Source organism: Mya arenaria, chromosome 16 (assembly GCF_026914265.1).
Source record: "Mya arenaria isolate MELC-2E11 chromosome 16, ASM2691426v1".
Taxonomy (NCBI): domain Eukaryota; kingdom Metazoa; phylum Mollusca; class Bivalvia; order Myida; family Myidae; genus Mya; species Mya arenaria.
In genome coordinates, this window is record NC_069137.1 from 26,463,904 (window position 1) to 26,479,675 (window position 15,772).

At 34.7% G+C, this 15,772-nt stretch overlaps 1 protein-coding gene across 2 annotated transcripts; it reads right to left on the reverse strand.

Moving 5' to 3' along the window:
• Window positions 1-1,640: 1,640 nt before the first annotated feature.
• Window positions 1,641-7,625, reverse strand: LOC128221311 (uncharacterized). Of its 2 annotated transcripts, XM_052929850.1 has the most exons (3): window positions 7,497-7,599; window positions 5,623-5,784; window positions 1,641-4,188 (listed from the first exon to the last, which is right to left on the reverse strand). In XM_052929850.1, the coding sequence occupies exons 2-3, from the start codon at window positions 5,735-5,737 to the stop codon at window positions 2,084-2,086; spliced, it is 2,220 nt and encodes a 739-aa protein (XP_052785810.1). In that variant the 5' UTR covers window positions 5,738-5,784; window positions 7,497-7,599; the 3' UTR covers window positions 1,641-2,083. The 2 variants fall into 2 exon arrangements, with proteins under 2 accessions (XP_052785810.1, XP_052785811.1); XM_052929851.1 differs by lacking the exon at window positions 5,623-5,784 and having other exon boundaries at window positions 7,497-7,625.
• Between the last annotated feature and the right edge of the window lie 8,147 nt (window positions 7,626-15,772).

A 15,772-nucleotide genomic window follows, 5' to 3' on the forward strand; every position in this document is an offset into this window, starting at 1 on the left:
GGTACATTAAAACAATTGTTTTAAATGTTTTAAATCTTATTTGGGAGTAATAGTGCATGTTTAAGAAAATTCATTCCATAAAACGTGTAAGGTTGATTATGGTATATCATCGAATTTCCTATTTGTATGGCTTGTTAAGATTCAGTTAATAGTAATAAGTAACCAGTAATCAGTAATCAGTAATACAAATGAGAATGCACTGACAAACCCATTTTAGAAGAATAAAGCTAGAGCCGCTGAATCAGATAATTTTAACGAAAACATCAGACACCACATGCACCAGTCATAGCATTGCGTCAACAGGCACAACGAAACCAAATACACGCAGTCAATCCTTTTGTTCACATGTCATAAGGTTTTGAAGCCTGTCATCTGTTACACTTATACACTCTCACTGATCCTTATCTAGGCCTATATTTTTCTTCTTTCTTCCTTCTCTCACTGTACTTTAATACGTTTAATCAATTCTTAATTATAAAAAAAAAAAATATTCTAACATAAAGTTAATTGAATTTGATGTCTCACATCCAATCATCTGTGTTAAAAACGTAACTTAACTTGATCTTGTATGGAAAACAACTGAATAAATTATACCTGCCACAAATGTCAATTGTAACTTATCATGACAGGGAAAGGAACTCATCTATTAATTCATTTCTACCATTCGTATCCTGATTTTTATCCGTATTTATTTTGAAATGTTTTGGGATCCATTGTACAATAGTGAATAAGCTACCTACACACCAATAAAGTCACTATCCATCAATCCTAACGTATGTTATTGGTCGGAAACTATTGTTCTACTTTGAGTAACCTTGACCTGACACCCCCTCCCCTCGAAGCAATCCCTAGCACGTCACACGCTACCTACACATCAATCTTATTAACTATCCGTCAATCCTAACTTAAGTTAATGATCGGAAACCATTGTTTTTTTTTAAATGACCTCGATGTAGACCTTGACACCCCCCCCCCTACCCAACCCCCCACACACACACCCGCAAAAAAGCAATTCAGCTTTTCACATAAGCTAACTGTATATGAAGTTCATTAACTGTCCATCAATCTTTACAAAGTAATTGCCCATAAACGTTGTTTTTTTACTTTTAGTATCAGTGCATTGAACTTGAATCCTATCCCCCCCCCCCTCATACGCAACCCAAATTGGCTCCTTGCATAAGCTTCCTACAAACAAAAACAAATTACTGTCGACCAATACTAACTAAAGTGTGGTGTAACCTTCTACTGTATAGAACAATAGGCTATTGGAGTAAGAACAGTCTCTCACCATGAACTCATTGTTTAAATGTCTGTTTAATTCCCAAACTATTTAAAACTAAATGCCATTTTCTATTATTCTGATAATAAGCATTTAGTAATGCCTACAGTACTGTAAGACAATATTGTGTATGTAACTGCAGGACGATTCACCGTAGCACGTTTCACCGTAACTGTGGCTACTTAACAGTCGTGTGCTAATTGTGCAGATGGCATTATAAATCGAACAATCTTGATCTACCTTGTCGTTCATTTTAAACGATAGTAGAGCGAACTTATGTTATAACATAATTATTATTGTCAGTTCTTAAATACCATTTTTTCAAATCACTTTTATTATAATCATAACACTGTTTTTTTCATTTACATTGTTTATTGCAATACTATTTACTTTTTGCTATACTTTTACAAGTTATATTATTATATGTTATATATTTTACAAAATTGTCGTATATATATATTTCAACTATAAGGTTAACGTCGTTTCATTCGAGTTGTATTTGCTCTTCTCTTAATTGTTATACGATGTTTGTCTTAACTAATACAATATGTTCAAATTCAATTGAGGATATCTGGTATTTTCAACACAAACTGAAGTGCTTTGTTCAAACAATAAGTAATGTCAGTAATTTGTGGACATACCCGTTTAGGTTCCAAGCTATGCATGCTCTACAAATCCAAAGTTCATTTAATAAAATACAAAGTAAATACAAATAACCGTGTCAACGTTAATTAAGTTTGGTAATGGTATATAGTATTTGCATTGTATGCACGATAAACATCGTTGTCCCAAACAAATACGTTTCTATATGGTGTCTGTTAGTCGTCTGATGTGCCAGATTGCTGCGTTGTTTCTTGGCACGACTCTGACTGACGCCCTATATAACTCGAGTGCCATCTCAATGTCCCCCTCCATCTCCCAGCAGTGACCCAGTAGGTTGGCAGCAGTATCATTGTGGTGTAATTTGTTTTCATTCGCTGGTATACTGATACATTCATATAAGTTTTTGAGAGCGTTATATTGTCTGATGCGTAGACCGAGACTGCCATATGTCAGGTACTGCAGGTAGAAAAGGAATGGCTTCGAGTCCACCACGCCCATTTCTATGCTCTTGTGTTGTTCATTAAATGTTGTGCGTCGCATGCCATCAGCCATCGCCTTATTCATTTCAAATAACATAATCGGCGGTGCACAAAACACTTCTAACCGAGTAAACCAAACGCAAAGTGCAACATTATTTTTGACAATATCGTAACTCCAATCATTCACTGTCCTTTCATTTAAAAACGCGGGTGTTAATTCATTTCCACAGTTTCTTCCACATCCACAAACTGCATGTACATTGTTGTCATATCTACGTTCAACGTCATTCAGCACGTCTGCAGCCCTACGTAGATCTCCTTTGCGGTATAACATGGACGCTAGTCTGAGTCTACTAGACGTCACGTCGGTGTCAAGAGAAGTATCATAGAAATGAAATATTTCTAATCTCAATGGAATGCCATGCTCTATTGCATAGGACGCGTTAACGGATGCAAACAATGAGTAAATGTGCGGCTGAAACACTGAAAGTGCCTGTCTCTCATTTCGAGACATTCGACTGATAGTGTTGCCATCCTCATGCATAGATAAAGCAGTAAGAAATCGTCGAAAAGTTACAGGATTTAATTCGTTCTTTATGGTTGATAAGAAGATCCCACTTACACATTCTATTAAATCGCCTGCCAAAACGTTGTTAATCGTTTGATATAATGAGGATCTCGGCACTAGTATGTTTCTTGTAGGGATTTGGATCCTTTGTCCTATGCTATCAACCTGCAAATCGTACAGTATCATCAGGTCATCATTCAAGAACTCTTTTATTTTGTCAAATAATAACAGTTGGTACCGTCGAGTAATTTTACCTTCGAACAGGTTGACTTCAGGAAATATATAGTTTGGACAATGACACCTCACCAAGAACATTTCTAGTGTTTGCAAACAATAATGTATGCACTTTGTAAGCCGATCTTCTCTCCACTCCGCCGGCGATAGTCTCTCCATTGTAAAGAACATGACGGTCTTGCAATGAAACGAGGTAAATTTACTATGAATACTAAAATAATGTTCATTTATATAATTTTTTATCATCTTTAAGATAACGTAGCATTTTAACTGCACTGTTGTAAAACTGAAAACAAGAATCCTTTCTATTTGGCTTGGTGATAATCGCCATTCAATATCTTCATTCCGACTTTCGAAGTGTCCAACAGGAACAAGAAAACAAGAGCATTCACTTGCTTCCTTCATCATTTCAGGTGTAGGCCATTGGCCACATCTTGGACGGCGGAACCACCGGTCAACTTCCGGTGGGAGAACTTTACATTTGAAAGCAAGAACAAAATCCCACTTGTCCGAAAAACTTCTTGAAGGGCCACTGCTTTTATATCTGTTTCCAAATCTGTCTACACCTCCTTCATGCCAGTTTCTGTTACTAAAAAAAAACCGTCCATCTACATAAGGTCCTTTTTCCATTTGTCCATTATACTTGATAGGTTCTGGAGAATCTTGTCTGATGATCTGTAGCCAGTAGTGTTGTGGTGGAGTTGTCTCTTCCTTTACCATCAGGAAATTAATCATTCCGGCTTCCCAGTCTACCCAGTCTGACATTATGTTGGTCTTATTACAACACATAACCAAGTCAATGTCTGAATTCATCCCTGGTGTAGTAGAACCCTCTGACTGGCTGCCAAAGTGATAATTCGTAGTGCCTATCCCATATATGGTGTCAATCAGGGTCTCTATTGCCTCTCTGAGCAGGAATGTATCCCGCCTTTTCATCACTACCCGGCGATTGGCACCAATATCGTCCAGGACCCGGGACAGGCGCAGAGACATCCAGGCTTCATGGTAGGGATCCCGGTCCATCGCTAGAAAGTATTATAAAGATATCATTCGAAAGTTGAAACCATGTTTTAAATCACCAGGCAAAAACTAATCAGACTCTAATTGAGATACATTATACGTACAAAATAACTCAGGCCTTAAGAGTATTAAAATATATTTATAACTGTTGGAGTCACCGCCTAAAAGAGAAGTTCACTAGAGGTTTAACCAGTTTAATAGCGCTTAAGTTAAAGAACTATACCGTCCCAACACTTATTATTAGTCCTTTTTTAATTTTGTGTCAGCATGTTTAAGTGTATAAATGGCTTCTGTTTTGTTTTTTTGGGGAAAACGATAATTGAAATGAACCTTGCACTATAGGTGTACCACTACCATTTACTCCATTTCATTTTCATTGGATTACTTGGTTTCTGATATTGATTACAGTAACCGTTTTTAATGCGTATCGCAAAGGACGAATTAATGTTACACATTTACACGTTGTGTAATGATACATAAAAATATTGTTATATAGTCTACATGCCTGTGATTAACGAATGCGCACCGGAAGTCAATAGTACGATGATGATAAGGCGACAGTACGATAATGATAACGAGACAGTAAGATGCTGATAGCGCGACAGTACGATGATAATGACGCGACAGAAAGATAATGATAACGGGACAGTACGTTAATTCTAACGTGACAGCACCGTGATGCTAACGCGACATTACTATACTATGATAATGAAACTCGATATTACCATGGTGAAAACGTGACTGTACGATGGTGAAAACACGATAGAATTTCGCAATTTCATCATCGTACTGTCGTATTATCTAGATTTCGTTATCGTACTGTCACGTTATCATCATCGTACTGTCGCGTTAACGTTATCGTAGTTCGTGATTTCGCATACTGTCGAATAACGCGTTTCAGATAAACACATTCACAGTCGATGACATTCACAGAATTCCGAAGTGACTGCATGAAGCGCCACATTAAAATCGAAGATATCGTTTGAAAATCATTTATTTAATTCGTACTGCAAGTGACAAAATCAAGAAACATATTTTCACTTTAAATACCTGTGCCATTCAAGGTTGTAGACGTACAATGATGTTTATTCAATAACATTAACAGTGATCATTTTATGGTATATAAAGTGGCAGGGATGATTCGCTTTGATAAACAAATGCTTCATATATAAACAGTTTCTCGTATAAATATAAACTATGCATGTTATAAGGCGGTTTAAGTATTAAACCGTATGTGTGTAGTACGAAGGCTATTGATTGCAGAAAAGCTTTACATTGAATAACATCAAAAGGCTTTTTTAAAGTGTGTGGGTATCAATATAACTTAACCAAACAAACGAGTAGCGAATCCAAATAATCTAACACTAAAAATTCTTTATACTAATGAAGATCCTCAACTGGTGAAGGCGGTGAACGCTCTGCCGCGCATGAGGAATTACCTTTGTTCAGTGTGACGTTTATGTCAATGGACTGCTGGCTTGTTTTAGATATTTCTCGAAAATGAAATTGTCCTTCTATTTTTAGAAGCGGGGCTTTCAAACTGTGAATGCGCATTGATCTGTGAGCCTTGACTTTGTCGGACTCCTCACCATTTGACCAATCTGCAAAGTTACAGTCTGCTGTATTTTGTACTGTCTGCTTACAATACAAGCTTCCTTATGCATTAGGTCACTCAGCAAAACCATGCCTTTCTTGAAAGCATTTTGTACATTTACGCACTTTCGGCTTCACATTAGCAGATCAGTCCTGCAAACTAATCGAATTGATAGAATTGTTGTACAGGTATTTTAATGCAGACTCTTTTACAATTAAGAGTTGGTTACGAGTTTCATGATAAGCGAGTTTATCGCTGATGTGAAGTTTTTTGCGATGATGCGTCTTGATAATGAGAAAAATAATTTTGCTGAGTGAGTGCTCATTCAATGATCCCTCCTTCTACAAAAGGTGGATGTTTTGGACACGAGTCATTACTAATCGTTCACCATCGAAACGTTTATAGTTTGATGGAAAGACTACTGTCGACCTTCAATTTTACTTTATCCTCGTATATGTCTATGTAAACACACCTTATTCCATAAATGTGCTGTATACCAATAGTATGTGTAAGCTCAACAGTAGCTACTAATTCCTTCATATGAATATGTTACGTTACATGATTTATGAATTCTTCCCTCTTGGAGGTTCGTTTTCGAGACAGTTCAACCTCATAAATATACACAACTGGAAAGTCAAATCGTTGCCTGGGCGGGCTGTCTGAACTGGTCTTGTTCACACTATTGATATTGCCCGTTTCTTTGTAAGTGTCTGGCATTATGCAATTACCATTCATATTTATGTCAGAGCAAAATGTAGTTAAAACAGTAACTTGTATCGTTAACATATGTTATCCGATATTCCTTTCAATCACAAATGTATTCAAATACTGCTTTAAGTAAATGATATTCTCTAGACCGTACGATCACAGCCATAGCACATGCCGCTTACGTATCGAATATCATTGTCATATTTAAAACCGGCGCTTTTTGGTCTATATTAACGCTAATTAAAGCGCTGTATAAAACAATAAATTTACTAATCTTCCTTAAGCTTGAAACTACCGAAACATGACTGTATCCAAAAGATTTAAATAAGTTGGGTTTAAAAACAAGAAAAAATAGTTCATCTACTATTTACATTTTCTAAAGTGAAACTGTTATAGACACCATCTCAAATCTCTAAAATTAAAGCAACAGCTAGAAAAATACGCCGCCGCCCCCCAACTTAAAAAAATAAGTATTTTCGAACAAATAGATCTACTAAGAGTATATTTGTGTAGATGATACACAACAACATCAAATGTAAACAAACTCTTAATTGCCTGGGATACAAAATAATGAATGTAAGAGCATTATTCTGGGTAAAATATGTATGCATCAGCCCTGACAGATATGATATTCACGACCGAATAACTTCGGATGCCATCTAGTATTCGACTCCTTGAAATTTTCACAAAACTTAAATAACCTTAAATATTTATTTATTGTCCATTGCAGTCTGGCATAAGGTCAGTTTTAGCAAAAACATAACAAATCATGCAGCTTTTGATCACTTCCAGTTAAGCTGTCACAGGAGTGCAAAATGACAACGTAATGAATGCGGTTTGCTTACTCCATATTCCCACTCAGTAGTTTGTCCAAAGCAGCCTGTACCTTTCTAAAATAATAGTTAGTTGGGACCGCTTAACTGAAAATTACCCGATACTTGGAAGATAGTATGAGGAGTGATATTCAGATTAAAATACTTTTTCAAAATTCAAAGGAAGTTATTCTCTTACCTTGCACTTAATTTCTTTCACAATAAACCAATATCTAACTGCTACGACCTGCAAATTTAACAAAATTTGTCCTATAAAATATGATCGGCTTTGCACTATGTTACTTCCTGATTCGGATCTGTGTTCGACGTAATCAATAATTATTGCGCGGTTTCTACGATCGAGTTTAATAATCGTTGTCGACAGCATACACGTCGTTCATGATCATCATCATGATCATGATCATGATCATGATCATCATCATCATCATGATCATGATCATGATCATCATCATCATCATCATCATCATCATCATCATCATCATCATCATCATCATCATCATCATCATCATCATCATCATCATCATCATCATCATCATCATCATCATCATCATCATCATCATCATCATCATCATCATCATCATCATCATCTTCATCATCATCATCATCATCATCATCATCATCGTCTTCATTATCATATAAAAACAAGTTTTAAAACCAACTTAATGTTTCAAGGTTAATCCTCACTGAATATCAAGATCATTTGGTTGCGTCCGTTATGTAGTCAAATACTTTCAATTCAGCTTGCATTCATACACAGAAGCAAATATCAATATTTAATCGCTACGACCATGTCGTCTCTTGCAAATTATCAATTTGAGCAATGTTCTTCTCCAGTCAATCAGAGCTGGGTAGAGTATCTTCTGCTTTAAAGGTAGAACAGATCATTAAAGGTTAATTTCCTTGGCAGCTGGAAAAATAATGAAGTTGTTTCCCTTCAATATATCTCATCATAATACTGGCATATAAACTAGTTCTCGAAATCAGCAAAACCCCTCTAGACCTTTACATAAACGTTTCAGCATACCGATCTCAGGAACATTATTAATATTAACTTTTTTTAAACAAAATTAACTTTCTTAATTCATATATATATTATGATGAATTTATTCCTAAAGGCTCAATAGTAAAACATTCTTTAATGTGCTTGGCCTACACACATACGGAAGTTGTTTTATCATTCCTTTAAACAAAATGTTAAACTAATAATCTTGCTATTGTTTGAACATTTTTTTGCTGATTAATAATATAAAAAATAAAAAAAGACTGAAAATACATTGCATATAGAAAAGAATTTTAGTTTGACCTTCCGATTCTTAATCAAGTTGAAATTGGTTATGAAATACATGTATCTTTATTTCAATGTGAAAAAAAGCTTATGTGAAACCCTATTTTCGGTTTAATGTTTACACAAAGACTCTTTCCATACACATAAATCCCTTTCAAACATACTTAAATAATGTGTGGGTCACAAGTAATCCATAATGCACATATTTTATGTATGTATCTCAAGAGGAAATAGTCACAGATTTTATGTTTAAAACTTTGTTGAAATCGAGTTATTGAAACTACTTTAACAATAATTAACAAACATCAACTGGCAAAAACATATTTAGACAGATTTGTTTGTAAATCCAAGACTGTAAATCATTCAATTTCAAAAGTTTTACTAAAAGGTAGCCAATATTCCTGTGATATCTCTAGTTATCTTGGGATAGTCATTATTCCTGTGATATCTCTAGTTATCTTGGGGTAGTCATTACTCCTGTGATAGCTCTAGTTATCTTGGGGTAGTCATTTCTCCTGTGATAGCTCTAGTTATCTTGGGGTAGTCATTACTCCTGTGATATCTCTCGTTATCTTGGGGTAGTCATTATTCCTGTGATATCTCTAGTTATCATGGGGTAGCCATTACTCCTGTGATATCACTAGTTATCTTGGGGTAGTCATTATGCCTGTGATATCTCTAGTTATCTTGGGGTAGTCATTATTCCTGTGATATCTCTAGTTATCATGGGGTAGCCATTACTCCTGTGATATCTCTAGTTATCATGGGGTAGCCATTACTCCTGTGAGATCTCTAGTTATCTTGGGGTAGTCATTACTCCTGTGATATCTCTAGTTATCACGGGGTAGTCATTATTCATGTGATAACTCTAGTTATCTTGGGTTAACCATTACTCCTGTGATAGCTCTAGTTATCCTGGGGTAGTCATTATTCCTGTGATATCTGTAGTTATCTTGGGGTAGTCATTACTCCTGTGATAGCTCTAGTTATCATGGGGTAGCCATTACTCCTGAGATATCTATAGTTATCATGGGGTAGTCATTATTCCTGTGATATCTCTAGTTATCTTGGGGTAGTCATTATTCCTGTGATATCTCTAGTTATCATGGGGTAGCCATTACTCCTGTGATATCTCTAGTTATCTTGGGGTAGTCATTATTCCTGTGATATCTCTAGTTATCATGGGGTAGCCATTACTCCTGTGATATCTCTAGTTATTTTGGGGTAGTCATTACTCCTGTGATATCTCTAGTTATCACGGGGTAGTCATAATTCATGTGATAACTCTAGTTATCTTGGGTTAGTCATTACTCCTGTGATAGCTCTAGTTATCCTGGGGTAGTCATTATTCCTGTGATATCTCTAGTTATCTTGGGGTAGTCATTACTCCTGTGATAGCTCTAGTTATCATGGAGTAGCCATTACTCCTGAGATATCTATAGTTATCATGGGGTAGTCATTATTCCTGTGATATCTCTAGTTATCTTGGGTTAGTCATTATTCCTGTGATAGCTCTAGTTATCCTGGGGTAGTCATTATGCCTGTGATATCTATAGTTATCTTGGGGTAGCCATTACTCCTGTGATATCTCTAGTTATCTTGGGGTAGTCATTACTCCTGTGATATCTCTAGTTATCACGGGGTAGTCATTATTCATGTGATAACTCTAGTTATCTTGGGTTAGTCATTACTCCTGTGATAGCTCTAGTTATCCTGGGGTAGTCATTATTCCTGTGATATCTCTAGTTATCTTGGGGTAGTCATTACTCCTGTGATAGCTCTAGTTATCATGGGGTAGCCATTACTCCTGAGATATCTATAGTTATCATGGGGTAGTCATTACTCCTGTGATAGCTCTAGTTATCATGGGGTAGCCATTACTCCTGAGATAACTCTAGTTATCTTGGGGTAGTCATTATTCCTGTGATAGCTCTAGTTATCACGGGTTAGTCATTATTCATGTGAAATCTCTAGTTATCTTGGGTTAGTCATTACTCCTGTGATATCTCTAGTTATCCTGGGGTAGTCATTATTCCTGTGATATCTCTAGTTATCTTGGGGTAGTCATTATTCCTGTGATAGCTCTAGTTATCATGGGGTAGCCATTACTCCTGTGAAATCTCTAGTTATCTTGGGGTAGTCATTACTCCTGTGATAGCTCTAGTTATCATGGGGTAGCCATTACTCCTGTGAAATCTCTAGTTATCTTGGGGTAGTCATTACTCCTGTGATTGCTCTAGTTATCATCGGGTATCATTATTCCTGTGATAACTCTAGTTATATTGGGGAAGTCATTATTCCTGTGATATCTCTAGTTATCTTGGGATAGTCATTACTCCTATGATAGCTCTAGTTATCCCGGGAGTAAGTCATTACTCCTGTGATTACCCTAATTATCTTGGAGTAGTCATTACTCCTGTGATTACTCTAGTTATCTTGGGGTAGTTATTATTCCTGTGATAACTCTAGTTATCTTGGGAGCAAGTCATTATTCCTGTGCTAACCATAGTTATATTGGAGTAGTCATCATTCCTGTTCTAGCTCTAGTTATCTTGGGGTAGTCATTATTCCTGTGATAGTTCAAGTTATATTGGGGTAGTCATTATTCCTGTGATAGCTTTAGTTATCATAGGGTAAGTCATTATGCCTGTGATAACTGTAGTTATCTTGGGGTAGTCATTATTCCTGTTATAGTTCAAGTTATATTGAGGAAAACATTATTCCTGTGATAGCTCTAGTTATCTTGGGAGAGTCATTATTCCTGTGATAACTCTAGATATCTTGTGGTAGTCATTATGCCTGTGATAACTAGCTAACTCTTGGGTAGTTAATATTCTTGTTATAGCTCTAGTTAACTTTGGTGTAGGTATTATACGTATGATAGCTCTAGTTAAATTTGGAGTAGTAATCATTTCTGTTATAGCTCTAGTTTATATTTATTTAAACTATTCATTAAGCAATGAACTTTTTTTATTCAGAACCAATTGGCTCGGCTTTCAGCAAACATGATACAGCTCCAGAACACCAGGTATTATTCGGAATTCGGAGCTCATTGACATTTTATAAGGTCAGACATTGCAAAAAAATATTTGAGTGAAATGTTGGTTTCAATGATAAAACCTTGTTTAAATTAAGATCTCTGTTGATGTCAATTAATTAAAGATATCACAGGAATTATGAATATAGTCAATTTAACTATAGCTATCACAGGAATGATTATTATCCCGATAATACGTAGAGCTATCACATGAATGACGACTATTCCCGTGATAACTAGAGCTATCACAGGAATTACGACAACCACCAAAATTACGTAGAGCTATCACAGGAATGTCGACTATCCCCATGATAACTAGAGCTATAACAGGAATAATGACTACCACATGATAACTAGAGCTGTAACAGGAATAATGACTACCACATGATAACTAGAGCTATTACAGGAATAATGACTATTCCCGTGATAACTGGAGCTATTACAGGGATAATGACTACCACATGATAACTAGAGCTATAACAGGAATAATGACTACCACATGATAACTGGAGCTGTAACAGGAATAATGACTACCACATGATAACTAGAGCTATTACAGGAATAATGACTACCACATGATAACTAGAGCTGTAACAGGAATAATGACTACCACATGATAACTGGAGCTATAACAGGATAAATGAATATCACATGATAACTAGAGCTGTAACAGGAATAATGACTACCATATGATAACTAGAGCTGTAACAGGAATAATGACTACCACATGATAACTAGAGCTGTAACAGGAATAATGACTACCACATGATAACTAGAGCTATTACAGGAATAATGACTATTCCCATGATAACTGGAGCTATAACAGGGATAATGACTATTCCCATGATAACTAGAGCTATAATGAGAATAATGACTATACCCATGATAACTAGAGCTATCACAGGTATAATTAATATCATCATGATAAATAGAGCTATCTCATTCTGATGATCTATACTAATATTATGTTTAAAAAATAAATAAAAGGAGCATACACATCTGTCTTAATTTCTTATTGTTCGTGCCTAAATGACGCCCATAGATACAAATAGTATTTAACACATGGTTGTTGTTATGTTGTTGGTGAATTTATATAAGTCTGCCAGCGACCTATAATGGCTGCATTATGACTCGACCCCGTCACATCCCCAAGTGTGACTTAAACAAAATTTTGAAGCCAACGGGGGATTTTAACCCATTGGTTGATGGGATATTCGCCAAAGGAGTAATTTTATACCCAAAATGCCGCGAAACCTGCGATGAATGACATCTACAGTGGTCAAACGTCTTTGACTATTGGATATGGTTTCATTTCTCTAGTCTTAACTACAGTTGTAATTTAGAAATTTGATATTACATTGTATCTTTAAAAATCATTAATGTGTAGGAATGGTATTATTTTTTTTTTTTTTTTTTTCATAAAATGTATTCATATAAAACAAACATGAGTGGTGGGGTATATAGCGCCCCACCAAACATGCATCAAGAAAACACAATAACAAAACTAACTGAAACATATATACAGGTACAAAATATGTTTTAGAAAAGATGAAAGATGAAAGTCACATATTTACACTGATGTCACGAAATGTCACTGGAAAGTTCACAATGAGCTTTTTATTAAGTAATTGAAAAATGTTCTTATTTTTTACTAATAATCTAACACAGTATTATGAAGGGTGAGAATATATACATATGAAGGATGAGTAGAATGATGGTTGTTTGAAATGATATGAATCTGGGTAAAAAAAATCGATGAAGAAAGTTACAAAATAAACAGTAATTTACAAGTATGTACAAAAAAGCGATGAATATCATCAGCTCGCAGGAAGATGGCTGACGGTCCAAGCTGTCAGGCCTTTTTCGTACAACCACCAACCTGAAAGCAGAAAATAAAACACACAACAGCTCACGAATAACCACGGTATAAAATGATTATATTTAAGAAATGTTTATCGAATATACTGATTTGCATTTAAAATGATAAAAAATGTACTTTATCGCTTTCTATTAAACAGAAATTCGACCAATATGATATTATCAATATGTAACCTTTTAAAATCAATCATTATTCTATGGTTTATTCTATTTGAAAACCTATGAATAAGATCATTTGAAACAACAGTTTTCTTTTATTTTTTAACATCATATCTGAAACACCAAACAATATGTCTTAATTAAGATAAAATGATTAAAAGAACATATTTCACATGTTCATCACATTTAATGTCAAAATAGTGAAACCATTTTTTACTAAAGGAATAATTTCTATTTTTTACTAAATTAAATAAATACAAACATGTATTATTCACTGGTAGAACAAAACAACATTCTATATAAAAGATGATTAACGGTTTCAGGTTTATTACAGAAAGTACACTTAGATGGAAGGGAACGATTGAACCTTGATAAGAATGAGCTAACATATATGAAGTTGTGAACAAGTTTAAAACAAGTATTTCTGCATGTCGGATCAATTGCTCTAGAACAAATGTTATGGAATGAGTTTTAAAAGTTGATATATGGACTAACCTTAACACATTTTGGTTCAATTTGTCTAGTAACAAAGGAACTGTATTACTGCTTTGCTGTTAAGATATTAGGCAGAAAAGGAGATAATTATTTGAACTCTTTATAAAAGGACGAGGCAAACTCAAACTTGTGGAATTAAATTTAAAGCAAGTGAAAGTCTATAGTAACGTATCTGTATACCAATCCAATATGTTGTAAAATACTTCCAAGGTATAATGTCATCATTTAAATATTTACAAATATGGGACAAATAAAATGCTTTAATTTTTGACGAAATACAAGGAACGTTTAAACCACCCTGACTTAAGGGTAAATATAGTGTTTTCCTTGAAATGGGTTCAAAAGTGTTGTTCCATATATATCTTAAACACGATCTTTGAAACATATTTCGATAACATGGAGGCATATCTTGAGCAAAAATATAGTAAAGTATATTAGTAACTACATAACTGTTTAGAATGGTATTTTTTCCTTTAAAAGACATACGACGAGATTATTAAATAATTTATTCCAGATGTCATCATAAGTCAAATTATGTCCAAATTTATACTCGAGTAATTTACAATTCTCTACCCATGAAATTCCAAAGAGATGATCACTTCTATTTTTCCATAATCCTAAAAACATTCCTGAAGATTTATTGTTATTAATTTTGGATCCCGATATTCTTTGAAAGTTATGAACATGCTCAAAAAATAAGGTAACAGATCTATCATCGGTTAAAACAGAAGTATTATCATCAGCATACAATGACATTTTAACATGAAATTTACCGCCTGAGGCTACAATGCCATGCGATCATTATCATTTTGTACTTTCGTAGCCAAAGGTTCTAAACATAGAATATAAAGTAATGGAGAAAGTGAACATCCTTGACAAACTGAACGCTCTAAATGAAAATACTCTGAAATATGTCCATTTACAATAATTGAAGATGAGACATCGTTATATAAAACTTTCACCCACTTGATGAACTTTTTATCAAACCCGAAGGATTCTAAAATTGAAAACATATATGGCCATGATACTCTATCAAAAGCCTTTTCTTGATCTAAATGATAAAACAAGCAGTAATGTCTTTTTGTTCGATATAATCAACCAAATTTCTCATCAAATGCACATTATCGAAAATAGAGCGACCTTTAATCGTCTGGCTTATTCCAATTATACTAGGCAAGACATTACTCAATCTATTTGTAATAACTTTTGACAATAGTTTCCTATCTATATTCAATAAAGAAATAGGTCTATAATTTTTCATTGCTGATGCCTTACTTTTATCCTTACATAATATGTTATATACGACAACTTCTGAGATTCTGACATAGAACCGAATTCGTAACTTACGGTAAAAAGTTTCTCGAAAATTGGACCAAATATATCAATAAATTGGTATAAAATAAAGACGTTAAACCATCGCTACCTGGTGTTTTGTTATGATCCATTTGTTTGAGAGCGTATTCGATTTCATTAATTGTGATTGGCTTTGTCAAATCAACATTATCATCCGTAGAAATCTTAGGAAAATCATTTAAAAACATTTCGCTTAAAAAGCTATCAACATTTTCAGCTGTGTACAAAGTTTTATAAAATTTCCTAA

Excerpts from the sequence above, each read along its gene's own strand:
- LOC128221311 (XM_052929850.1), bottom strand. The coding sequence starts at position 5,737 with ATGCGCATTCACAGTTTGAAAGCCCCGCTTCTAAAAATAGAAGGACAA. Across the intron at positions 4,189-5,622 it reads AAACGTCACACTGAACAAAG|CGATGGACCGGGATCCCTAC; the intron begins GTAATTCCTCAT and ends AATACTTTCTAG.